Source organism: Ptychodera flava, chromosome 16 (genome assembly GCF_041260155.1).
Source record: "Ptychodera flava strain L36383 chromosome 16, AS_Pfla_20210202, whole genome shotgun sequence".
In the NCBI taxonomy this organism is placed as follows: domain Eukaryota; kingdom Metazoa; phylum Hemichordata; class Enteropneusta; family Ptychoderidae; genus Ptychodera; species Ptychodera flava.
The window spans coordinates 19,225,482-19,252,257 of record NC_091943.1 but is presented as its reverse complement, the minus strand read 5'-3'; the positions used below and the strand labels follow the sequence as shown (position 1 = coordinate 19,252,257).

The window sequence follows — 26,776 nt, the reverse complement described above, 5'->3', positions numbered from 1 at the left end:
ACACATTATAAACAAACAACCATCATTTCCGAGAATTTGAAGTGAGCATGGCCTACGCACAGTGCCTCGATGCGAAAATGCATTTCTCAAAAACGATGTCATAATATCTTGCAACGTGATTTTGATTAATATGTAAGTAGTCTTACAGTTTACATCTTCGATTGTCCCCTCTTACGGCAGCGCCGCTATGAGATGGATGTTTGACTCTGGGTGTATCTGTTGCACGATCAGAACAGCACAACCACTTTGTCACTTTCAATTTTGACAGGTGTAGCAAGCTAGCAGGGTACGCTTACCCATTCGCGTATTCGGATACCTGGTACCATCCCACTTAACTAGTGGTTCGAGATTGCACCATCGATTTTGTCATTTTTGTTAGCTCATATTTGGTATGTATATAAATACCAAAAAGAGCTTATGGTGAGTTGGTGGTGTATGTAAGTTAGCTGTGATATCGCAGCGGTACTTGTGGCGTGTATCGAACGCGATCGGGTCATTGAGGTCATCGCCACAGTCCCGCTGCGAGCCAACGCATAGGCTTCGTTGGCAGTTTACTATGAGACCGACCGGTATCGTAGATTTAGCTCGCAAAATAATAAAATAGATAAAGCATGCAAAAAATAAAAGTATACCTACTGTATCACTGACTATCTGAGACTCATCTTCTACTCCTGCTAACGAGCCCGACCGTGACAACATGTATTTTCGACCGTTTTTCGATGAGTCGTCGATGGTTCCTGCTTGAATTTGAACTTTTGACCTCCAACGTATTCAATGCGTTGTACGCGCGATCGAGCAAACATCGTAGAACCGTCGACGGCTCACGGGAAAATGGTCGAAAATACGTGTTCTTATCTTCAAGAAAGTTAGCAGGCGCACAGAATGAGTCTCAGATAGTCAATGATAAAGATGATACAAGTTTATTTATTCAAAGGCTAATATAGTTCATTATTTTGCAAGCTAAATCTACGACACCGGTCGGTGTCGTCGTAAACTGCCAACGAAGCCTATGCGTTGGCTCGCAGCGGGACTGTGGCGATGACCTCAATGACCCGATCGCGTTCGATACACGCCACAAGTACCGCTGCGATATCACAGCTATATGTAAGTATATGTGGATGTATGTCCGTCACACGCAAAAGCTCCCAAACCGCCGCACCTAACATCACAGTATTTGGTGTACAGGTAGACCCAGGAGTTGAGATGTGACGTTGCTCAAATGAACTGTCAGAGTCAAAAATATGCAAATGAGGTAAGAAAATGGGAAATCCTACAAATGTGCGGGAGTGGTGGCATTAACTGAAACAGCCCACACATAGATTCTGTAATCTCTAAGCTATTTGTATGCCATATACCTACTATGTGTAGGAGTGGTGGCAGTAACTGAAACAGGCTACTCCACTGACCTTGAGTCATTTCCTGTCATTGTTCATGAACTGATACATATTGGCAGACCTGCTGAAACCATGAAGGACTGTGTTGAAACATTCTTCTGCTAAGCTGTTCCTAAAGTTGACCTCCAGTACCTAAAGTTTACTTTTGTCATTGTGTTTCTGGTTTAAATATTTCTTGAAGGACCAATTCAAAGCAAATATGAGCACACTGTCCTTGACAGTATTTTTGTTGTTTTGTTTGTTTGTTTGGACCTGGTGATTTACTTGCCCTGAGTTAGAACGATAGCTGGAATCATGGAGCTAGAAATGGAATTGATTTGATGTCATATTACATTTGTTGTCAGATGGTATAGGGAACTCATATTAAAGAGCTTGGTTTCGTCAAGAACATTCAATAGTTTCTCACTATTAATAAGAAAATACTTATTAGCATACAGTGTTATTGTTACCATTCCATGATACACTTCTTCAAGTTCTTGGATAATTTCCCAGTTCTGTATGGGCCGGATAATATCATTCACCGTTACTATTTTGCATTTCTTCCATTTGATTTTCACGCAGTTGAGAACAGCCACTGAGTCAGGATGAGTCGATCACACGTCAGAGGGCGTGCACCGATAACACGGTCACGAGCAAAGAAGGCTGGGATTGATATGGAAGATATTGGCAAGGAAAATCAAACATCAGCCAGCTTCTCTTCAAACCAATTCCAGAGGTCACCATCAAAACGGTAATTGCTTATTACTACCACTAAAAGAAGCACTGGTACATACAGGAATATGGCTGAGACATATCCCGTATGTAAAAAAGTTACATTGGCTTTCAATGACATAAAACCAAATTTATTCTAGCATTGTATAGACCTGTAGCCACTGTGAATTTGAAGTCAAAGCGAGGCCACTGGGGAACGTCCTCCAGCCCCTGCCCAGGGTTTTCCCCAGTGGCCTCGCTTTGACTTCAAATTCACAGTGGCCACAGGATAGTCTGGTTCCCTGACCCATTTGCCCGGTAGAGGGCGTGGGGAAATATAGGGTCAGGTACCGGGTAGCCATCTTGAACAGAATTTTGTTCAAGATGGCGGAGGTTAGTCACCTGACAGAACATGCTACAACAAATATGGCTGCTACCATGAAAACGCCGGTCAAAATTCGACTGGATCAGAATTATGTTCGAACACTGGTATCCGAACCAAAAACATTGGCACACGAGACGGGAAACATAAACTGAAAGGATTAATCCAGAAGTACGGGGAAATAGAGATGATTGAAGGCTGGCTGTGATATCGCAGCAGTACTTGTTGCGTGTATCGAACGCGCTAGGGTCATTGAGGTCATCGCCGACTGTGGCGTGACCCAATGACCCGAGCACGTCGATACACGCCACAAGTACTGCTGCGATATCACAGCTAATTGAAAGCAAACTTTGTTGGAACTGTGAACGATGATTGATTTCGATGGATAGAATGGTGTCCGAATTTCGTGAAAAATGCCAGGCATCATGTCGACGTTCTAAAAGTATTAAGAGGTGTGCTAAATCACAGTGGCTAAATCATGGAGGTAGAAAGTCTTTCTTTCTACCTCCACGGCTTTGTGGTACAAACAAGAAGTTGGTGTCAAGTGAGCCTGAAAGTGCGAAACCCAAGAAAGATGAGAAAAAGTTACAAGTGTTACTTTCATCCAATCACAGCTTGTTTTATTTTAACCCAATAGCGTCCATGTTTACATTAGCCGGTACCTGACCCTATATTTCCCCACGCCCTCTACCGGGGAAATGGGTCAGGGAACCAGACTAGCCACAGGAGGGCACTAGACTTATGAAAAGGGTCAATGGATTAGGAGAAAACAGGATGACTCTTTATCGAGGGTATCTCAGTACCTGAATGCTTTATGAGTGACATTTACATTGACATAGGGGAAAAATTATCATACAAATCCTTCATTAAGTAATTCATGTTAAACACAACAATGTCAGTCTCTTGCACAGTACACCTACAAATGTACCATAGCTGTTTTCCATTCACTGTCCGATACTAACACAGAATAATTTCAATTGTACTCCCTTGTCAAGTGTATATCTTCATATAAGACATGCAAATCTTGTAAGATACAGCGTTTGCAAAACTTTGCTTACTTGGTTTGTTCTAAGCATAGCCAGTGGAATCCTTTCTGTACTACTTGTTTGTTCTGAGAAATTGGTTCATATCAGTATCATGTGCGAATATTGACTCCTAGTGAACTCCACTTTTCAAAATGTGTAGCCATGCCATTTTTTTTTCATGTACCAGTCTTGTCTCTCTTTAAAGGGCTAGTAATGCTAACTTTTGATAATTTTTTCACCATTTTTAGCTCATATTTGGTTTTGTATATAAATACCAAAAAGAGCTTATATGATGAGTCTGAGTGGCGTCTGTATGTCTGTATATTTGTGGGTATGTGCAGATGCAGTGTTTCCCCTGGGTTACAAAATCTTGTAGCAAATTTGGCTAGAAGCCCTAAAAAATTATTCGCCAAACCAGATATTCAATTAGCCAAGCTGATACCACTGATCACAAATGACGTCATTTCTTTCTCATTAATATGCAAAAATAAATATTTGTCTGCATTTTCCGTAAGAATGACGGAAATAAACCCTGTTAGTGCTACTATGGATACTAAAAGTAACACCAATTTATGGTTCAGATTACAAGGTGCCATCATCAGCCACGCATACAACATAAAATTTGTCTGAATTTCAAGTGACACTTGTCCAAAGTTAGGCGTATGCAACTACATTTAGTAACAAACCTGAAATCGCTATCGTGTGATACTGTACATATCGCTACAGACAACGGCACGAAACCTGGTTCAGCATACTAGTTTTTTCAAACGAATCAGATATCCATTCTCGTAGCAGTTCGAAAGTAAAATACTCTCAGACTTAAGAAATATGTGCATTTTTTTAGACTTCCAATACATTTGCTTTACGCTTGAAGTTTAGCAAGCGAAGCTCGCACAGCCTATCAATGGCGCTTGGGTCAGAGGTCATCATCAAAGACGTCAGTGTGTATTCACAGCCAACTTGAATCATGCTATGGATCGCGGAAATCACGGATCATAAATCCAAATGTTCACGTCTATTATGTTAAAAGAACCGTAAAATATCAAATATATACCCTTTTGATATGGAGAAACATCTTTTTGTTTCACTGACGATCAAGTTAAATGCTCAAATATCGCGACAAGACTTTGCGTATAATTTATTTGCACGATGTGAACGCGGAACTGGGCCGACTCGGCGGACGAGCGAGGGCTTCTCTGAAAGTCTGTATTACGATGTCACGTCACAATACACCACGGTCCGTGATACACTGAAAATTGCCGCGAATTTATATTTAAGGAAGCCAATTCACACAAGTTTCTAACGCCAGTAAAGGTATTTTCTTGTTGGCAGCAATACACCACGAACATTTTCGCTATTCAGGAGTGCCTTACTCGCTCTACGTTCTAAAAAATGCCATGTGTATGCTTTTGACCACCGTCCCTCCACCTTTTGACCTTGCATGCCGCTACCTTCCTTTCCAAATTCACGGTCGACTTTCCTACATTGATCATAATTTTTCTTTCCATTTCATAGCTTTACTTGCGCTTAGAATGTGTGTTGTAGGGGTGGTTCCCCCATATTGGTGGAGCAGCCAAAGTCAAAAAGGAAAGTTTGCCGTTTTTGCTTAGTTTCACCGTCTCTACGATCCTTCAATTCAGTGTTGACGATGACATGGCTGTCACTGCACGGAGTTATCTGTAGGAACACATTGCGCGTAGTCAAACCCAAAACTTCGCAACATTTTAGTCAACTAGTCATGATATACATGCGGTACTATTGATTTGTGAGTTATTTCGTTGCAATTTTATTCATACTGTATGTGTTACAAATACGATCTCCTGATGCATGAGGTCGGGGATGCACAGAGATAAAGCATTACGTCTCAAGTTGAATGCAGGACATGTGCGCGCGGACAGACAAAGTGATGACGTCATAGTGCAATTTTCGATTCGCAAGTTTGGCTAACTTTTGCCAAAATCTTCTCGCCAAACGCTACTTTTTTCTCGCATTTGCGATTTGGCGAGCGGGCAGCGGAAACACTGACATGTATGTTCGTCACACACAAAGGCTCCCATACCGCCAAAGCTACCATCTCAGTATTTGGTGTACAGGTAGATGTAGGGGTTGAGATGTGACTTTGTTCAAATGAACTTGTCAGTGTCAAAAATGTGCATATGAGGTAAGAAAAGCGAAATCTTGCAAATGTGCAGGAGTGATGGCCAGTGTTTGAAACAGGCTTGAGTCATTTCCTGTCATTGTTTATGAACTGTTACATATTAACAGACCAGATCAAACCATAGACAGTAGAGGGGGGAAGACTGTCTATGGTCCAACTAAGAGGGACTAACTGTTTCTGCTATGCATGTTGCTAAAGTTGAACTCCAGTACCTAAAGTTTCAGACCTTATTTACTTTTGTCATTCTTTTTTGCTGGTTTAAATATTTCTTGTTGTTTTTCTGGTTGTACTGTGCAGAAATCATTGTCATAACATCAGCGTAGAATTTTCCTGCACTGAACAGATAGAAACAATATGTATTGTTGATCTTTGGTACCCATACTGGTATATACCAATTCTGATCAAATTTGAGCGACACCGAATAATTGCGGTATTTTTGTTTTTAATGTCAACCACAATTCTTTGTTCTACTCCTAAAGCATGTTGATATACACAGTATCAGCTTGTCAACTCGGCCATTTCGTGTGTAAACTGCATTATTATTGTTTAAAAGTGAGTTCTGGTCCAGACTAGAATTCAAATGTAAACAATAAAAATGCATTTTACACATGCAGGCGCTAAGTTGACAAGCTAATTTGTGGGTGTTTCAACATTCTTTTGGGAGTAGAATAAGAAGTTTCAGTCGACAAACAAATAAAAATAATGAAAAAAAAATCATCAAAAGTTAGCATCACTGACCCTTTAAAGTAGTTTCTCATATATTTCTCTTGCATCTCAGAAAGCACACTGAGAGGTGGAAATTCGCCTGATAAGCTGAGCACATCAGTGATTAGTGACATTGACGTTGAGGGCTTCAGCCCAAGAAGGCCATCAGATGACTCTTCAGTCAGTGACATCCATGGCAGTCCAGTCAGAAGAAAGAACAGAAACAGGTCAACAAGTAGCGGTGCGCAAGAAGTTGCCGACAGTCCTAGACTCTCGCCTGTAGATGTTAAGAAAAGTAAATTACTTGAGAGAAGTCCGACGTCAGAAATCAAGAAACCAAGGAAGACTGAAGAACAGGAAACAAGGAAGACTGTTTCTGGTTCTCATCACCATGGCAACAAGTACTTTGGGTTAATTTGTGTATCATGTGCGGTGGTCTTCATTTTGATAGTTGCAATCATCTTTCAGCACGTCAGAGGGGGTCCCTTGAAGGAGAAGACAGTAGAAGAGGCAACAGACATGGCGACAGATTTCACGAACAGTTTTCGCCAGCTGCAGAAATCTTACCCTGGACTGAGCAAGAGGTTTTGGAAAATCTGTGGGGCTCCCATATACTCGGTGATGCAAAGTCCAGCGCCGAGCCAACCAGCTGTAATTCTCATCGCCATACCGCCGGAACGGTACAGACAAGGGGAGGAGATAGCCCATCAGCTCAGCAAGATATACCCAGGCAAGGCAGAGCCTGTCTACATCAACAGTACTCACTACAACTCAACAGACCCTGATTCTGCCAAGCTGGACATCGACACCATGTTAAACGATGGCTTCGGGAAGGGCAGTAAAGCAGCAGTTTTGTACAGATTGGAGGAGATACCCCCACCCGCCATGTTGATTTTCTACAAATACTGCGATAACGAAAACGCTCCGTACAAAGATGCCGTGATAATCTTCACTGTCAACCTGCCTGAGCCAATTAGCGAAGATCTCAACAATCAGGAACAGGAAAAGGCCGTCCAGGAGTTCTTGAGGTCAAAGTGGGAAGGTCGTGCAGACCTGGACATCGATAAGATAGGTGCCCTTTTCAGCAGAATTGCAAATTCAGTCGCCATAATGAACACAGAATATAACCCAAATCCAATGATTTGAAATAATTATTGTATAAATGCTGAAAAAATACAACTTACTCTGGGAAAAATGCAACTTGTGAAGTTAAGTTTCTCCTCTAATAATTTATTTTCATATGCAAATGCGCAAATGTCTAACATGATGTACAGTCTGTTCCTATATTGCCAAGTATTCTTTTACACTACCATAGACAATAAAATCTATAACACTACCTTCTATGCTAGCTTATCAGTCAGAGTATGTGTACTTACGGAATGTAGGGTTTTGTTTGTCAGAAGTGTGTGACCATTGTCAAGTTCGACAGCTTTATGTCACAGTATTTGACTGATTGATATCACACTAGAACTTGTGATAAACCGGCACTTTCAGAATGTAATACAAAAATTCTACAGATTTGAAACAGTAGAGTATCCCCGACAATGCTTTGTGTTCACGAATATAGTACTTCACTGTTATGTGATTGACAACTCAAGAATAGTACAAGGACTTGAATAAACTGTAGTTTCTAGAAAGTGATTGCCAAAGAAGTCAGTTAGCAAAACTTTCATATTTTAGAGCTGGTGCATTGGGATTTACCATGGTAGACTTGCCATTGTGATGCCTTCACGCGCACTTGACCACGCAAGTTACTGAGTATGAGGTAGAATCGGACAACTTTCAGTTTTGGTTTCGGCCACTTGTAAATCATATGTTGGCACAATCTAAAATTTTGAAAATTTAAAAGTGGACTTCCTTATTCATCATTTTCTTAAATGTAATTTTTTCTGTCAAAGTTGACTCTAAATAATGATTTTCAATTTTCATTCCGTTTGGCAACCACAATCATCAAAAGTAGGCCAAAAAAAAAAAAAGAAATGTTTCTGGTCAGCGCGCGCGTCACTTGAACAACAGCGCGTCACCCTTTTTTTTCTGTTTGTGGCCGGCGGCCGTGGCTGACACCAAACCAAAATGGCTGAAGAGAAAGACAAAATTCTTTGGGGGGAATGATCAGTGACTGCATGAACAGTATATATGTGACTTTATTGATAAAACTATAAAACTGACCCTCCCTCCCTCCATTGAGATAAAATAAAAATAAAATAAAATGCGCGTCACCGCACCATTTTTTAAAGAAAGACCTGACCAGAAACATTTCTTTTTTTTTTTGGCCTAATGTAGAAAATAGATTGTCCCCTGTGAAGAATTGCTTCTCTTTGATCTTTTAATGTCACTTTTTCAGCAAATATTCCTCATGTTTGGGAACTAATTTGTGAAATTCTTTTATGGTTCCTGAACTTTATATGGTCAATAGGGCACAAAGGCAATCATAGAAAGTCAAATTACAGTAAGGAAAATGTATATGTTTATTGATTTTTCAGGTTTCCTGTATGCTTAAAGGAAAACTGGCTCTCTACTATCCATTTGAAGAGTACCGAGTCTTTGAAAAACTAAGTAGCACCAGGATGTGTGACCTTTGACATCCATTCTGTGGCTACAGCTGAAACTTAAATTAAGATACACATGCATTCTGTGCTTGGTTTCAAAAACCAGGATATTGTATTGTTGACATGCAAAGCAAATAAAAATTTTGTATCGCAAGTTTTTGCTTGTCTTAGTTTTTTTGATACATGGTATTACAGATGCCTATGTTTCATGCTTTTGAAGCCAGCTAAATACTGACGACACTTTCACAATAATCCATTCATAGCAGGTGGAACAATAGTGTCTGCTTGACCAAAGATAAATTGTCACCTTTAGAAAATATACTCCTGTTAATTTTTTCAGATTTTGTCAAAATTTGTGATAACAAACTGTAGCCAATGAAATGTGATGTCCATTTGGTCCAAAATTATCAAAAAAACTTCAAAAAAATCATAAAACTTTTCAAAATGTGGCAGCAAAGTTTTGGTGGGGAAAATTACAGCACTCAAAGTGTTAAAGGTAAAATACGACAATATTTCAAAACTTTGCAAATACTGTGACTAGAACTATAAGGGAAGGTACTGTATTACAAAAAGAGCGAAATAAAACAGGTACTGTACATGTATAGAGAACAGTCTAGCAATTGAACTCTATAGAAAACTTGGTTGCAAATTCAGTATGTTTGTTTGTTTTTTATTCTGCTCATCAAAGGTGTACCCATAGCATGTCACATGTAAATCATGCAAAAATGAATCACTTGCTTGGCAGAGGTATGGAGGTAGAACCTGCATGACGGGAGACAAAGACCGCTCTTATAGAACTCAGAACGTTCTACCGCCCCCTCTGCTGGCCACAGGTTATCGTAATGTTGCTTGAATAGTCGAGTCGTTCCACAGGCGATCCAATAGGTTCTGAGTTTTTCACACTGTTTTCTCTATCATTTTCTCTTCTTTCTTCATGCTCTGAATGATCGGAATAAATAAAATAAATGGTTTATATACCTAACCTAGCCTCTGTGACTCTTTATTTATTTTACACTCCATTACAAGGACGTATATCTCTCATACACACATGCTGTAATTAATTAGTCAACACAACTAATTATGCTAATCCTTGGATTATCAGAGGTTAGTCAACATCGGAAAGATAGTGATGTTAAAGGGACATTATTTGTATCTTTTGACCTTATATTGTTGCAAACAAGAAGTTGATAATGTTGTTCGACTAATTGAAAGATGTCTAAAGAACGGTCGACCATAGACAACTTCCATCCCGTTTGCGTACACTGTATAGAAAAACCTTGGATCAGGGGTTAATGGTGGGCTACCGTTGACCTGCGATCAGACCACACTGCTAACTGGGCCGCTGTAAGCATCCGCGTGTAAAAAATTAACCACACGAAGTGAAAGTCGTCGAGAGCGCAGTGTAGCAGTTTCGGGATTCCCTATTACCAATGCCGTTTGCTCAGTTACATTTTGACAGTCAGTTTTTCATGGAGATCCTGACGGCCAATCCTGCTCTTAGATACACCATTCTTTGCTGCTACAGAGCACATTTTTGTGATGGGCATTTCAAATGCCTACAAGCTGCAAGAAGCCGACGACAAGGCCCGGTGACAAGGCCTATAATTGCTGATTTTTTTCGTCTCGTTTGTACCTCCATATGTAGACTTGCCCAAAGCCTGTGGGCATAGAAATGTCAAAACAGAGGAAAATGAAGGGATAAACTTCAGTAGACAGTCACGTTATTGTCGAGGTGATCGCGAAATTGAAGCATATAAAACAGAGGGGCCTCTACTGTCTGTGATTGAAGCTGCTTTGGCGACTGACACGTACATCATGTACATTGTTGGGTGAAAGCTAACTCTGCGTAGCAGGGCTGTGCCAAATCGCTGGCAGCACCTCGGTTGCGGTGTGCAGTTTCTCCACAAATAACAACCCATTTTTAATCCCAAACTCGCACTGAGTTTCGTTTTCAAGCACACCCGCCTCGCCTGGGTACACGATTAGCCCTGCGTACAGGTCTTTGTGTTCCCGGCGTTAAACGGCCTCCACGCCGTATAACGCCAGGAACACAGACCTGCACGCAGGGCTAGGTACAGGATGTGCTCAGCTACGCAAAACCCACTTTTGGGAGTGGACGGAGGCCGTAAGCGACGTTTAGGGTCTAGGCAGCTGTCATTGCGATGTACTCACTTTTGGTTCGAAATGGGATTCGAACTGATCACTACAAATAATTACACGATGCATTGAGAATAACAACATTCGAACAGATCTTGTGTGTCGAGATGTGACTCCAATCGCGAGCAGTATCAATCGACAGTACAGTACCCGCTCAGCGTGGTGTCACGATGTCACAGATGCTACGCCGTGCACTGTTCTGTCCGGTGCGATGTTTCCAAGTTCAACAAGTTATCATGTCATGTTTGTAAAACAAACCAACGTAATGGCAAGAAAATGCCCTAAAAATCTTAAAAGTTGCCGAAGATTTGTTAACGATCAAATGCACAGGAAATGCATTACTCTGTACCTGTTTCACTACCACCACAGCAATCTGACATTGTTTTAGTTTTACCATTGACCCAATTGCGTTTATGGTCTTATTTCTGTTTCACAGTCCCTATCATCGATACTAAAATCAGACTTACAAGCAAATGCCCTGTTTATTTCACTATTTGACAGTAGTTTGTGAGACGTGCATTTGTTTATGCGACGTGAGCTCATCGATATGCATTGTGCTGAAGATAGTGTGTAGGTGACGGCCGCTCAGCGTTCTAGTACTTTGATAGTTGACGTGTGCGTAGTAATATCGGTCATGTGCTGGGGTTCAATCATGGCGGTTGGTTCAAATCGCGCGGACGCCCTTACCAACATTGAACCTTGCCGTAAAGAGCAAGAAGGTGGTTTTACATATCCTTGAAGCCGTCCATAGTCACAATTTAGGTCTCCCATTGATTTGACCGGGGATCTCAGTCATCGAAAAAATGAAAAAAAATCAAAAGATACAAATAATGTCCCTTTAATGAAAAAGGGGCCATTCCTATCTTTCGCGATGTTGACTAACCCGTAAAATCCCTGATAAGTCCACGGATTAGCATAATTAGTTGTGTTGACTACTTAATCACAACATGTGTGTATGAGAGATATACGTCCTTGTAATGGAGTTTAAAATAAATAAAGAGTCACAGAGGCTAGGTTAGGTTATATAACCATTTATTTTATTTACTCCGATCATTCAGAGCATGAAGAAAAGAGAAAATGATAGAGAAAACAGTGTGAAAAACTCAGAACCTATTGGGTCGCCTGTGGTCGTTCGAGGCGGGCGGCCGCAGGTCGCCGTTTACTTGGGAAAAAAAAGACGGCGACCTGCAGTCACCTGCCTCGAACGACTATCCAAGCAACGTTACGATAACCTGTGCTGCTGGCTATGATTCTATACTCACTACATTGTCAGGCTAACAGGTGTGAAAAGGCATCAGTCAAGAGAAACAAAGTATACTACATGCATCTTGCTTCTTCTGCCATTATATTGGCCACAGCTCACTCTGGTGAGACTAGCACATTCTGCATACAAAGTAACTACCTTTAGGTGTTTAAGAAGTCAACAACTCATTGAGCTCTGTTCACTTTTGATAAAATGTCTCATGTATGCCAAGGATTTTCTATTGATCTCAGAATCTAAAGTAGACTTGCCATGCGTCCAGATAAGCTGCATGTTTTTTTTTTTTTCTGACTGGAAACTGATACCAACATAAAAAAACTAAAATTTTCATCTTTAATAAAAACCATCTTCTGAAACTACTACAGCAAAAAACAGGATGGTTGAACAGTCTCATATACGTTACGTTTACTTTTTTATACGTGGCACACAAGTTTTGTAGATAACATTGTAGATAAGAAGAGCCGACTCATTTGAGTGTCTGGATAGTCCTGTTTCATAAGTCAGGTCCATGACATATGTACCAACATCAGTGATTGGTTCATCTGGTAATTTAAGGTCCATTTGCGTTACGCTGATTGGTGGGACCTCATGCGTTAGGTCTCATTACTATGTATTATTCACTTTACAACTCCCTGATTGGTTAATGTGTAGGTCCGGTCCTCCAGTGTTCACTGCCTCATTATGCAATGTCCCACGTGCTTCCTGGCTACCGCTGAAGTAATACGTTATTCGTGATGTTCACGGATCGGCCGAAAGTTACAACGAAAAATGCCCGACAGACCTTCATGCGTTAAATTTCCATGTTTTTACTTATCCCTGCCCCTTTATGCATTAAGTAGACTCGGTTCAAGTCTGTGATTTGTCAATGTTTGAGTTGAGAGAACGCAACGATACTAGTATTTTGCTTTCATGTGAAACGCGCGCGTGAGTGGAGTGGACGCGATGTGTCGGGTGAACGCGGGGGAGTTTCACCTGGAGGTGAATCCGGCAGAAACTAACTCACTATACTGCGCAGACTCAAAGGTCACCCATTCAATCGCTAGGAAAAACCCCGGAAAAACATGGCCTGGGCTACCAAATTCCGAATAGTTTTGTACGAAATTGGAGAGACACAAGAGAAACTATTATAAATGATTTTATTTTTTTTAAATTCATCGACTTGAATCAAATCTAGCATAACAGGCATGTTGGCTCTTTGTTTCCAATTGTTGGTTACGTACAAGTTCACGCTTTTCGTTTTCATTTTGATTTGACGGGGGCAATGGCCGCATCCACAGCAGTGAGGCCTGTGAATGACAAGAGGAAACAATAGAGCTTCAAGGCATTACGTAACAAAAATTACGTAACGGTTTCAGGCGTCAGTAGCTCATTTCAACCAACTCGTGCAGAAAAAAGGACAAAATTTCTCCTGACAATATTTAATTCGTGTATAATTCACAGTATCACATAAAATGCCATGAATACTGAAGGAACTCTCGAACAAGGTCAAATCTAACTAGATATTTTGACAAATACTCGGCATGAGTACCTTTCTTCATATACTGGGATCGAGCTGCGACCAAGTGCAAGCATCATCCAAACGTACATGGGACATTGCATAATGAGGCAGTGAACACTGGAGGACCGGAACTATACATTAACCAATCAGGAAGCTGTAAATTGAATAATACATAATAATGAGACCTAACACATGAGGTCCCTCCAATGACTGCTCCGAAAGTGGACCTTAGAGAAGCGGATTAACCAATCAGAGCATGCAGTACATGTGTGTAGGACGTGTAATGTAGGTCATTTTGAAACAGGACTAATGGACCACACAAGGGAATAGCTAAATTAGTTATCGAGTTGATAGTAGAGACCGAAGTTAATTAGGACAGCACTCTGGCTAAACAAACCATAATACAACGTATACGTACTGGTGCCAATCTGTCTAGACACACAAGGATAAACAGTGGAGTGGAGAGTTACATGATTAGTATTTCACTCAAATGAGTCGGTTCTTGTTATCTACAATGTATCTACAAACTTGTGTGGGACGTACAAAAAAGTAAACGTAATGTATATGAGACTGTCCAACCATCCTGTTTTTTGCTGTATGCTCTATATACTCAAAATGGAGTGGCCCTAGATTTAATGAAGAATACTGTTACCTGGGTTATGTCACTTCTCGAAATGATAAGTTCAAAAGAAATTTTCGTGATTTTAAATTAAAGACAATTAAATCTCTTTTTTTTGCCTTCACAAGGGTCTATTTCAAAATGGTTGAGTACCTGTGAAATTATTAAGAGTTACCTCTTTTTGATAGCTTAATTGTACCTATGACATAGTTGATGTGAAATTTTAGGACACAAAATTAATTTCAAGGGTATATTCTTAATGGTGTTATCAGATTTATAGATTTATTCCCGTGTTCAGTAAAGCATGCCTCTTTGCTGGTACTGTTGGAGAATTTTCATAGGCTATTGAACTTATACACCGGGAGAGTACATGTTTGCGTGTTTGTAATATCAATGCTACAGTCAGTTCTGTTTGTGATAATCTGTGTAAGAGACTCAACTCAGCGATTTGGATAATGATTCAACATATTCAAGGAATGTGGAATTAAAAAAAAAATCAGAACATCCAGACTAGTTAAGACTACATGTAATTGTATATCACTCACTCATTCACTGTTGTTGAGCAATATAAAGTGAGTGACTGATTAATTTGTGCGAGAAAAACGAGGGTCTGTGATTTGTCCTGCATGGAGTGAGCCCGTCCAGCCAGAGTTGGTCATTTATTTGCATCCGGACCAAAAAACCTTCGATAAACTTCTCAAAAGTCTGTGTATGGATAGGCCGGTGTTCTGCCATGTATACTCGTTGCCATCTACACTCCGTTTGACCTTTGATACATACACTGGCATGTCACTCTATTGTTATGCAAATAACTGCCAGTGTGAGTGTTGATGGCAGTGTAAGGTGCCATCTATGCTCTCTTGCCATCTATACTCCACTTTTATTAACAGAAAAAATATCGTTTTCCCAATGTTAAAGAAATTGCAAAAGGATATAAAATGTTTGATTTCATTGCAGAATCCACTGCACTGTGCACACCTAAGCTCACCAGTTTCCAGATCGGATCTGTATGAACTTCATAGGGTGTACAGTGCATGGCTAGTGGCCCGGGTCTCGTAGCTATCCTGGCGATTGGTTAATCGTGATATTTTTGTGTGAACTCACATTCTGAAGTTTGGTAGTTTTTTGTGTTGTCAGTCATGTTTTCATTGTTTTTTTTTGTTTTTTGTTTTGTCTCCGTAATGTACTAATGCTTTAATATATTTCAGATCCATTTCTAACATTTTTTCCTTGCAAAACGCCCGTAGTTTGTAGTCTTGATTATTGAAAGCAATTGCCAACTGTACTCCAAGCATCCATTTACCAAAGTCGCTGACTGGCAGAATTTGTCAATGATTCCGTTAACTTTAACAGCAGTAATCGTCTTTATTCACTGTCCCTCTGGTGTATAAAAATATGTCAGTGCAGCTTTTACAATGAAGCTCCGTATCAGAAATTTAGTTCAGAACCTATCATATATAGGTAGTAATTGATTATAGATGACAACAAAGTATAGACAGCAAAAGAGTGTAGATAGCAGTGGAGTATAAATGGCATGTACACATGCCATCTATACTCCTGCCATCTATTGTCTGTACAACCATTTCTACCGGCCATACACTATACTTGCCCTCGATTTGTCGAGTTATTGTCAAACTTATTTCCAAAATTCATTAAATCCTAGTGAAATATAATGAACAAAGAAATAATGTACCGGCCCCAAGAAGTCTCTTCTCAGTTTTTTGTATTTATTATAAAAAAACACCCTTATTGAAGTTTTCATTGTTCTGAATAAAAACAGTATATGATTTAAATGAATTGGCCTTGGATCAAATGAATTAAGTTTAGAATCCATTGTGTACCTTTCAAAACCTCTCTTTTGTCATAGTAATGAATAGAAATAGCAATGGAGTATAGATAGCAATTACGTAAATTCAACTTGTAAAAGATGTTTCCTCCCGATTTCCCTGAGCCATGTCAAGGGCAGAGTATAGATTGAATGCGATATTTTATTTGCATAACAATCGCGTGATATGCCAGTGTATGTGTCAAAGGTCAAATGGAGTGTAGATGGCAATGAGTATAGATGGCAGAACACCGGCAAGGCAGCGCTCTTTCAACAGAGTTTCGTGTAGGACAACATTCCTGTGACTGCGTCTAGGGGCCAGTACCGTTACACCCCCATAGATGTAAAAAAATAAAGGATTTGTTTTTTTGGTGTTTTTTTTTGTTTTGAGTGTATTTGTTGTGTTTTGTTTTCCTATTATTTACCACAGTCCCTGTGTATTTACAAAGTCTAGCCATGGATGATGGAGGTAGGAACACAGGTGCGATGTGGACTGGGTAGTTTTAATAGTGCAGTGTAGAGTTTATGCTTCGACGTTCCAATCGTATCAGAACGTTATTGGAGCTTACAGGCATTGCATTGCTACACCGTACACGTCGCTTTGCGATCGGTACTGATTCACAGTACACATGGCAAACAGATAAAGCTTTCTCTGTGTGAATCAGTACCGATCGCGTGTCGCATGCTGTGTTCTGAATCGCGAGCCCGTCGAGCTGTCATGTACATGTCCACATGGAGGTCCCAGCCTGCAGCAGCTGGTTGTCACGGTCACTCGTGAGCTATTCAGCTCTGGGACTATTCGCCCCATAGACGTGTGTACATAAGCGAGAAAAAACTCCAAGAGCGGAATAGATCACAGGGGACTGTGGTCTTGTACCTGTCAATGGACCCATAGCTATCACGGATGTTCCCAACCACCTCCCATTCCCGAAGCAGACGTCTCGTCTCCACAAGCATTCATATGCAAATTTTATTAGATCAAACGAGGCCATGGGGATTTGCCGAGTCCAATATAAAGGCGTAACAGTGCTGTAGCATGTGTCTTTTGGAGATCTTATCTACAACTATTTATTAATCACTTAATTAAAGTGTATTATGCTGAATAAAAACGTAATCTTTACACTGCTGGTGCTGTAAATTAATTTTTCGGACAGACAAGTCTGCACATGCGCAGTAGTTCAACATATTCCCTTCATAGTGAACCGCACATCAAGTTCCGTACACATGGGTATAAAGTTTATGTAACAGAAATACTAGGCATACTTACCTGGCACAGAGGTTAACCGTGATCACGTAGGCGGTTCCTCCAGGGCGAGGCCTGTCCATTGCACTCCGGGCGGGTTGACCCTTGCGATCACCCCAAATGTGGGTGACTCGGGTGCATAATTTCTGGTAGTGGGGGACTGCGTTCGCGCTATCCCCTGATAATCAAAATACAAAAGTAGACTCCAAAAGATGGCAAAGCTTTAATTAATGCTCTTAATCTCGCAATCCACCACTGTGTGGTTCTTTTGTCTATAGGCCTATAAATGAGACACAAGTTGTGTATGTACCTCATTAGTACACTATTAGTACGCAAAGTTAGCGTCATCCTCATCCTGGCTGACGCTGAAATATGACATTAGGGACGGACCATTAGATCTTGAAAGGGGTGGTCAAAAACAGAAAAAAAATTTCAGAGCAGAAAGTTAGGGAAAAAAAATCTCGAAACCAGTTTGCAAAATAAATACGAAGACAATGCGTAAAAAAAAATCTGCAAAAGTCTTTAAAATCTTGATTTTTTTTTAGATTTTACCGACAGGAAGCAACTTTCTGAACATCCTCCAGGCACATTTTAAATTTTAATGTATACATTTAGAGTGACTATATTCCTTATACTGGAAGTTGTGATTATCTTATCTTTTCAGGACTTTTGTATTCTGATCACTTGAAAATTATAAAATTATAGAGCCTGTTTTCTCCTTGTTTCCTGCGTACAAACCAAGCAGGTACACTAGGTAAAACATTGAAGCTATGGTATTGTTTGTCAAGACAGAAAGTTATATATGCCTTTTAAGATCAAGGTAAACAGATGCAGGCCACATCAGGTTCTTTTTTTACAGCATTTTATTGCAATGATGAATGCAAGAATGGGTGAACAAGTAGAAAAACGTCAATAATGATAAAACAACATATCAAGTCATTATGTATTATTTTGCTTTTAAAAGGCATTTTCAATTCTTTTTTCTCAAAAATCAGCCTCAAAAACAACAGCAACACATTTTTTAACATTCAACAATACACTACGTAGAATGCCATCTATCCAACAAATCCCGACACAAAAACACACAAAATGGTTGAACTTTTGAAAGTTTCTCGATAGCAAATACTGAATAAATCTGCATGAATAATCGTTTGTGTGTAGCAAATGCTAAATGACAATTATCTGAAGAATTTTTCCACCACAAAAAGAGCATGATTAAAACAAATCTTAAGGGACTTATGTAGCAAATTTCAAAGAAATTGGACAAGCCCTTTCAGAGAATACAGATTTTTTGACCATGAATGGCATTAATTGCCCTAAAAAGACAATTATTGAAATTTCACCACATCTATACACATCCAATCAATTTGGACATGCTGCTACAGAGAAATAGATATTTGATCAAAAAAAGGCAACAATTGCTCTAAAAACACAAATATGCAAAACATTGAAACTATGGTATTGTTTGTCAAGACAGAAAGTTATATTTGCTTTTAAGATCAAGGTAAACAGATGCAGGCCACGTCAGGGTTTTTTTTCACAGCATTTTAGTTCACTGCATTTTGCAAACAGCTTCTCAGCTTGTCAAAATCAATTGTAAATCATGAGATATGCATGATGTTTGGTGGGGTGAATGTACCGTAGGCATTTCACCACGCAGTAGAAAGGGAAGCCAGGAAACCAAAATAGTCAATTTTCAAACTATAGGAAGCTACTGAGGAGCAAGATGACCATGTTTCAGAGGAAGAACTGGTTCGCAACACAGTCCTTCCACTAGACTGTAAAAGCTCAGTCGCGTGTGCGGGCGCTCCGTACCTCCGCCCCCTAACGACTGTACATGATTTAGCCGGCTGCAACACAGAAAAAAAGCCACGCCCGTACATGTCAAAATCCTGCCGATATACATGATATATGCAAACTTCCCCAGTGATCTATTAAAATTAAATATTCGTCATCCAACTTCATTTGCATGCATAATACTCCGATAGTCATGACAATATCTGTCAATCACAGCTTTGCCGAGACAGTGGGATCTCGAACATGTGGCATCGGGGATTGCATAAATTGACTAAAATCGAAACATCACAACGTGAGAGCCAGCCCTGCGTACATGTCTGTGTATTCCCGGCGTTATACGGCCTCCACCACAGGCCGTATAACGCCGGGAACACAAAGACGTGAGAGCGCACTACTATCGCACTGCGTTAGCGTTCAAGATCGCGTTTGGGAGTTTGCAAGTTGTTGAGTTTCATGGAGATTTTCCTCATGTGAATTTTGGTTCTATATTCTTACATGGCGTTAAAAGCAACACCTACGAAGAAAATTCTGGGATCGTTCTCGTTGACGTTGACTGAATGCGCAGTTTGCGGTGACACATTGGACGCAAGGAAAAGACGATCTATCTTTTCTGATACTACGGACATTCATCAGAAGTTGCAGCAAATTTACAATCAGCCTGGCGCCGGATCTACATAAAGGATCCAGTATTTGCAAGAGATGCTACGACAACGTGCAAAGTTTGTATGCTGGTCGGGCGAAAATGGACGCACTGGAAAGAAATCTCAAATCCCGCCGCGGCGTTTTGCCCAATGTGACTACACGCATCTTCACTTGCCAAGGCCTGCCTGCTGTTCGGGCAGCCGGATGCTTCCGAAATCAGGTAGGTAGTGGAAGACTCCTGTCTGGCTAACGAGCCGCTACACGTAGCAAACGTTTTTCGCAAATAACTTCGCCATCCTCGAAACGGCATAGGGCGACTGTCAAGGAAAACCAAAGCAGGCGTTCAACAGCGCAGCTTTTCAGAGATGACGCAGTACAAGTGAGTTTAGTTTATTTTTCCAGTTTATATTTATTACTTGATTTTATCGCTCAACGTTAATAACCATACAAATGAAGTTCAAGCCAACCATTAAAAACTGTTACACGGATTTGTCTTCAACGTCAACCCCTTTACACTGTACATTTACCAGTGTCAGCTGAAATTGAATCAAGAGCCAAAAATGAAAATGTTACCATGTCAGCGGACAATTGAAGACTTAATGATCTTGAAGTCACTTGTGAGACGAAATTTCAAGAAGTTTGCGTCAGAAATACTGGTGTGTCCGGAAGTTAAGAGGAAGTAATCAACAGAGTGGTGTACGAAGCTGCAAGCGAATGTCAGAAATTATGTTCTGACAAGAATAAGTCTATCCTCAGAGGATGTGGGCCAGATGACCTGACGTCACTTACCTGGAGTTCAATTCTTGATGAATGGAACAAAAGGGCACCGTGTTCAATCAGTTTTGACCAGCTGCAGTAAGTTTGTAAGTGTGAAATCTTAATGAATTATAACCCTGTTTGCAGATAAAATTAGTTTGATAATTTGAAATTTGTGATTAATTTTAAATCAAAATTTGGAAGTAAGGATGTTTCCAGACAGGGAATCTATAATTATTGTGAGTTGTGTTACAAAAACTATTGTTTCTCAGCTAGCAACATTCACACATTTGTATGACACTAAGTGCATCAGCATTGTTATTTCACAATGGATGACAGGAAGTATATAAAGTCTTTACAGGGGCTTCAGGTATGAAAGTAAGCATAAGCATGATGTTTATTTTATTTCAATAGCAAAGATTTTTTTTCATTCTAGAAAATTTATAACCAACGTTAAATGGCTTACAGAACAAAATGAAAATAGGGGTATTACATCTAATTTGCAATGACAAATTATTCTATCAAAACCTTACTTAATTTTTTTTTAATTTTTTAAAAAGGTACGTCAAGGCGAGCCTCAATTGGAAACTCAATGACTGCAAAATTGCTACGGCTAGCAGTCTACTGCTGTTTGCTCGGTCTCACAAAATGAATGCGGTACAGTACTTCAAGAGTCTCATCATGGCTGGTTCAAACTGTGAATCAATCTATGGCAAGTATATGATACATACCTTTTTGTTGTTATTCAATCACGATGCTTTAATCGTGTGTGTGCTTATAATATTAGAACTTAAAGGCATGCGACACGTCGCTTTGCGATCGGTACTGATTCACAGTAAACTTGGCAAACAGATAAAGCTTCTCTGTGTGAATCAGTACCGATCGCGTGTCGCATGCTGTGTTCTGAATCACGAGCCGTCGAGCTGTCATGTACATGCCTCATGTCCACATGGAGGTCCCAGCACAGAGGAAAGAAATCAGTCCCCAGGGGTGGGCACGGAAGGTTTTTTGGTGCAACGGTTTACCTCATTTGATTTTATTAATTTTGAATGTGATATTTCAAATAAAGATTTCAACTCCACACCGTCTGACTGCTTTATATATTACCAACAAGTCCTTATCTCCTCTCCAACTTGTGTATACACCCCTGTGATTGTTCCGAACTTGCTAATCCGGTGTCCGTATCAGCGGATTAATTGATTGAGTCAATTATTCCGCTGATACGGACAGCGGATTAGCAAGTTGGCAATGTTTTCGGAGCAATTACAGTGGTGTGTACACAAGTTAGAGAGGAGAAAAGGACTTGTCGGTAATATATAAAGCAGTCAGACGGTGTGGAGTCGAACTATTTTTTAAAATATCACAGTCAAAATTAATAAAATCAAATAAGGTAAACTTTTGCACAAAAAACCCTCCCTCCTCACCCCACGGACGGATTTCTTTCCCCTGTGGTCCCAGCAGTTGGTTTTGTACCTGTGGTGATGTGGACCCATAGTTATGGATGTTCCCAGCCACCTCCCATTCCGGAAGCGGACGTCTCGTCTCCACAAGCATTCATATGCAAATTTTATTAGACCAAACGAGGCCATGGGGATTTGCAGAGTCCAATATAAAGGCGTAACAGTGCTGTAGCATGTATCGTTTGGAGATCTTATCTACAACTATTTATTAATCACTATAAAGTGTTCTATGCTTAATCAAAACGTAATCTTTACACAGCTGGTGCTGTAAATAGGTTTTTCGAACAGACAAGTCTGCACATGCGCAGTAGTTAATATCCCTTCATAGTGCCAACCGACCATGAAGTTCGGTACACATGGGTATAAAGTTTATGTAACAGTGATATTAGGCATACTTACCTGGCACAGAGGTAACCGTGATCACGTAGGCGGTTCCTCCAGGGCGAGGCCTGTCCATTGCACTCCGGGCGGGTTGACCCTTGCGATCACCCCAAATGTGGGTGACTCGGGTGCATAATTTCTGGTAGTGGGGGACTGCGTTCGCGCTATCCCCTGATAATGAAATCGAAAAGTAGACTCCAAAGATGCTAAGACTTGTGCGGTTCTTTCGTCTATAATAAGGGACCGAGCACAATTAACGGCGGGGGGGGGGGGGCGGAAGAGAAATGAGTGTTCTTGGGGTGGGCCATGAAAATTCCAAGGAAGGTAAGGGGTGGGCCACCAAAATTTTTTACACCATGACAGACAGAGAATATTTTTCAGCATTTTTGTTCCTTGTTGAGGTTGGAGTTCCTTGTTAAACTTCTTGTAGCGTGATGAAATACCAAGTCTTGAACCTCACAATGCAGTTGTTCTGTGTAAAATCAGCAATATTATGATTAAAATAGCAAACACAATACTGACAAGTATATTCCCTTACAAAACTGAACTGCCTATTAGCCAGTCCACATAACTGTGTGGAACAGGTGGCATGGCTATTTGAGGGAAAATAGGCAGTCCATAGCAGCCAACCTGCCACATGCCAGTATTGGAAATACGACATGTTAAAATTTGAACATTCATCACAAGCTATGCATGTGAAATCAGGCTCAGCCATGTGAAGTAACCATTCATTAGCAGTCCTATTGAATTCATGACAGAAGGGAAGATTGTCAATGGATTGAATGGTAGCTTACACATGTGGCAGTAAAAATTTAGACATGCATTAATAAACTCCAAGGACTGACTTGTTTGTCAATTCTCATGTTTTCATATCCCTATTGTCTATTTAATTTAAATAAATTAGGCAGCACTCATGTGTAGAGTTGTTTTTACTTGAGTTAAGTTTTTCAGGTGAAATTACTCATGTTTGCACATAGAAATGTCACATGGGTCACATGCACTGGTTACCAGTTAAATTGTTCTCAGACTTAAATATTTAGTGGATACAGAAGCAACGGTTTGCCATTTTAAAGTGACAGTGTAAAGCTGTAAGTTTTTGATTTTGTTAATATTTTTGTTATGTATTACTTTATTGGTTCACAAATTAAGTTGAATTAGCTCGTTGATATTATCAATACAACCAACATACACTTTGTGTGCATGTATATTATAAAAGTCCACGTGTTATTGTGTTCAATTAAAGTTTAGTCCAGACCAAAATGTGTTTACCAACAATAACAATGCTGACTTTACATAATACAGGTTGTGAACACTGGACATTTGAACGTGTTTTAGAAAATAGAATAACATTTGCAATACTGGCTAACATGATTTTGAAAAGAGAGAAAAACCTGTAGTCGATGTACGAAGAACAAAATTTCTGCCAAAATTATGAAGTTACAGACTATCCCTTAAATATAGTTAGAATTAATTTAATTCATCTCCATTCAAAAAAAGAGACCAGGATTTTCAGCATAACCAATGAATATGACAAGAGGGGAGTAATGCAGATGGCTGCGAACGTCTGTGAGTAGTAAATTAAATCAGATAAATCAGCACAGATCAAATTTTAAACATCGTTTATTTTTATTTTCAAAATGTGAAATAATTAACACATGTTCACCGCTAATATTCAATATGATCGGAACCTGCATTCTATTGAAAGGTACTCACATGGTTGGATCTGTCAATAAATTTTGTCAGATCATCACACAACGACGAACACACTTGCGAAGGTTCTGCATCTGCCATTGTAAAACTTTCGCGATCACAACTTACATAAACTTAATGGAAACGCAGTACAGGTACTGTTCATCCCCAAACCGTTCAAAAATCGAGCCGGATCGACTAACGGTTCTGACGATGTATGATGTCGTGACTTTGGAAAGAGTTGCGTTTCCGAGAGTGGACGGCACGCAACAGGGTATGAACGTAAGGGTCCCGTAAATGAGTATGCTGGAATTTAACAAGGCTGATCAGTATTGCAACGGGGTTCACTTAGTGTGCTGGCTTAGTGTGCTGGACTTCCGTATTTTAACTGATCTCTTCATATAAAGTCATTTTTTGCTTATTAGAAAAATCTAAAAGAACAGTTTACGCGTACTTGAAATGTCAAATTTTGCGACGGTCACGACCCTTGACCTTTCGAATTTGACCAATGCTTTGTGTTCCCACGCGATCGTTATCGGACACATTATGCGTTGCATCTCTCAAATGAGATAACGCATAGTTTTTTCAAGTATTAACGGCTGTTCAAATCTCCAGCTGAATCTTACGAATTATGGCTGATTTCTCAGTCATTTCTTCCCCCAGTGACGACACATTTTTAGTCAAAACAGCAAGTGAGTTAGGTCTATGTATGTTTCGGTGGACATTTCCCCGCGACATTGTTGGATGCAGTGACCGAGATAGCAAGTCGCCGTGGACGATAATTTTCCATTGATCCGGTAAGTATTTGAAATGCATATTTATAAAGGGCAATTACGAAATTAGTATGCCTTATAGAGAGGCTTTTCTCTGCACATCGATGTTTCCCTGGGAAGCTTGGCTTTGTATATGGCCCGACATTTTTAACCTGAGCTTGAGGGCCAGTGGCAACAACTAGTCAAGTCAATACAACTTACACAAGCCCAATACATTTCTAGATATGTTACACTTTTAATGTGTTAATTTTGCACTCGCAAAGATGCATGTAAAAATTCCTCTATGTGTATGTAACAAATCACACACATGTTCTGAAACTGTATTGTAAATTTGTTGTCTTAATAAATGTTGCTAAGTTCATTCTCTTCTTTCTGTTTCATTTCAGTGTGCATATCAGCCAAGGCCCAAGAAAAATTCGGCAAGAATAATCATGACCTACCTAAAGAAGTCTTCAATATCAAATTTCAAACAAAATAGGACATGAAAGACGAGACTTGGCCAGAGCTAAATGAACTCTTTTAAAAACTAATCTTTGACTAAATCACTTTTCACTGTGTCTATGAAATTTGTTGAAGCCAAAAATTTATTAAATTGGTCATCAGACTTACAGATATAGGCCTATTTTGTGCTTTTTATTTTGAACGTTTGGAAAGGTGAGTCTGCTTGTGTTTGCTGTGATCAGGTGAGTCTGAGTTGCTTTTAACTCTGTTTGGCCTGTCTTAGTTTTAGGCCAAATATGGTTAAATTACATCTCTAACCAATTGTATCATATAATACATGTACACTAAAAGAGCCTGTGTAAAAAGTACTTGATTTCACTGGAATTTGATTTCACTTATTTGATATTTGCTTACACCTTGCAAACATGCAAATGTAACAATGTTTACCAAATTCGTACCAGCAACATCAATAAAAGTAAAATCTGGTGTCAAATCAGTACTTTTCATGGTGCTCTTTTTCTGCCAGGATGACCCTGTCATTCATATGTGCATTCAAAATAACCGTTCGTTCACATACATGTGAACAGTTCAAAATAACCATTCGTTATTCAAATAACCATTCGTTCACATTTATGTGAATGGCTAGCTGAAATGAATGTGTACTGCCTAACTGCCTATTCCCTATGCACATACAGTTAGCCATGCCAACTAGCCATGTGAATGCTAATTTCACATGGTACTGACAGGCATTCCTGTTCTATAAGCTAGCTGTAGGTGTTACAAGTAGTAAAGCTTGAACATATGTTATTTTGTTTATTATTTATATATTTATTTGTTTATTATTTATTTCAAGAATGCAAGAATGTTGTTTTCACTAAAGCATATATTAAAAGTTATAAGGATTATATATATGTGTACAACTTTGTACCCATGTAATCTTTCTTTTTTTTCGGGGGGGGGGGGCCACAAAAATTTTGTTGCCGGTGATGGGGGGGCCACTAAAATTTTTGCTGGTGTTAGGGGGGGGCCTGTAAAAAATTTTTGCACCACATATTTTCTCTTCCAGCCCCCCCCCCCGCCGTTAATTGTGCTCGTTCCCTAAAACACAAGTTATTATGCAACACGTTTTAACGGGCGTAAAGTTAGCGTCATCCTCATCCTAGCTGACGCTGAAAATGACGCTACTCAGTTTTATATCCGAAGAATGCCGAAGTGACACTACCCGATGACGGATAAATGATAAATTCGCCTACGTCTTAAAAAATAACAACTATGTTCTTTCACAATTTTCTTGTGGTAAAACTGGTTCGCAACAAAGTCCCTCCCCTAGA

At 39.8% G+C, this 26,776-nt stretch overlaps 1 protein-coding gene, 1 long non-coding RNA gene and 2 other non-coding genes across 5 annotated transcripts; all 4 read left to right on the top strand.

The window, feature by feature from the left end:
- Positions 1 to 13: 13 nt before the first annotated feature.
- On the top strand, positions 14 to 9,849 carry LOC139114213 (torsin-1A-interacting protein 1-like). 2 transcript variants are annotated; one of them, XM_070675788.1, is made up of 3 exons: positions 14 to 132; positions 1,956 to 2,124; positions 6,428 to 9,849. In XM_070675788.1, the coding sequence occupies exon 3, from the start codon at positions 6,874 to 6,876 to the stop codon at positions 7,498 to 7,500; it is 627 nt and encodes a 208-aa protein (XP_070531889.1). In that variant the 5' UTR covers positions 14 to 132; positions 1,956 to 2,124; positions 6,428 to 6,873; the 3' UTR covers positions 7,501 to 9,849. The 2 variants fall into 2 exon arrangements, with proteins under 2 accessions (XP_070531889.1, XP_070531890.1); XM_070675789.1 differs by lacking the exons at positions 14 to 132; positions 1,956 to 2,124 and adding an exon at positions 2,173 to 2,191.
- A 7,673-nt stretch (positions 9,850 to 17,522) lies between these two features.
- On the top strand, positions 17,523 to 17,687 carry LOC139115058 (U1 spliceosomal RNA). Its single transcript, XR_011548037.1, has one exon. It is a non-coding gene; the product is annotated as a U1 spliceosomal RNA (small nuclear RNA).
- A 4,865-nt stretch (positions 17,688 to 22,552) lies between these two features.
- LOC139115046 (U1 spliceosomal RNA) lies at positions 22,553 to 22,716 on the top strand. The gene has a single exon (XR_011548027.1). It is a non-coding gene; the product is annotated as a U1 spliceosomal RNA (small nuclear RNA).
- Positions 22,717 to 24,703: 1,987 nt separating this feature from the next.
- On the top strand, positions 24,704 to 25,616 carry LOC139114212 (uncharacterized). The gene is made up of 2 exons (XR_011547826.1): positions 24,704 to 25,028; positions 25,391 to 25,616. It is a non-coding gene; the product is annotated as an uncharacterized lncRNA (long non-coding RNA).
- Positions 25,617 to 26,776: the final 1,160 nt, after the last annotated feature.

Coding starts and splice junctions, on each gene's coding strand:
- LOC139114213 (XM_070675788.1), top strand. CDS start 6,874: ATGGCGACAGATTTCACGAACAGTTTTCGCCAGCTGCAGAAATCTTAC.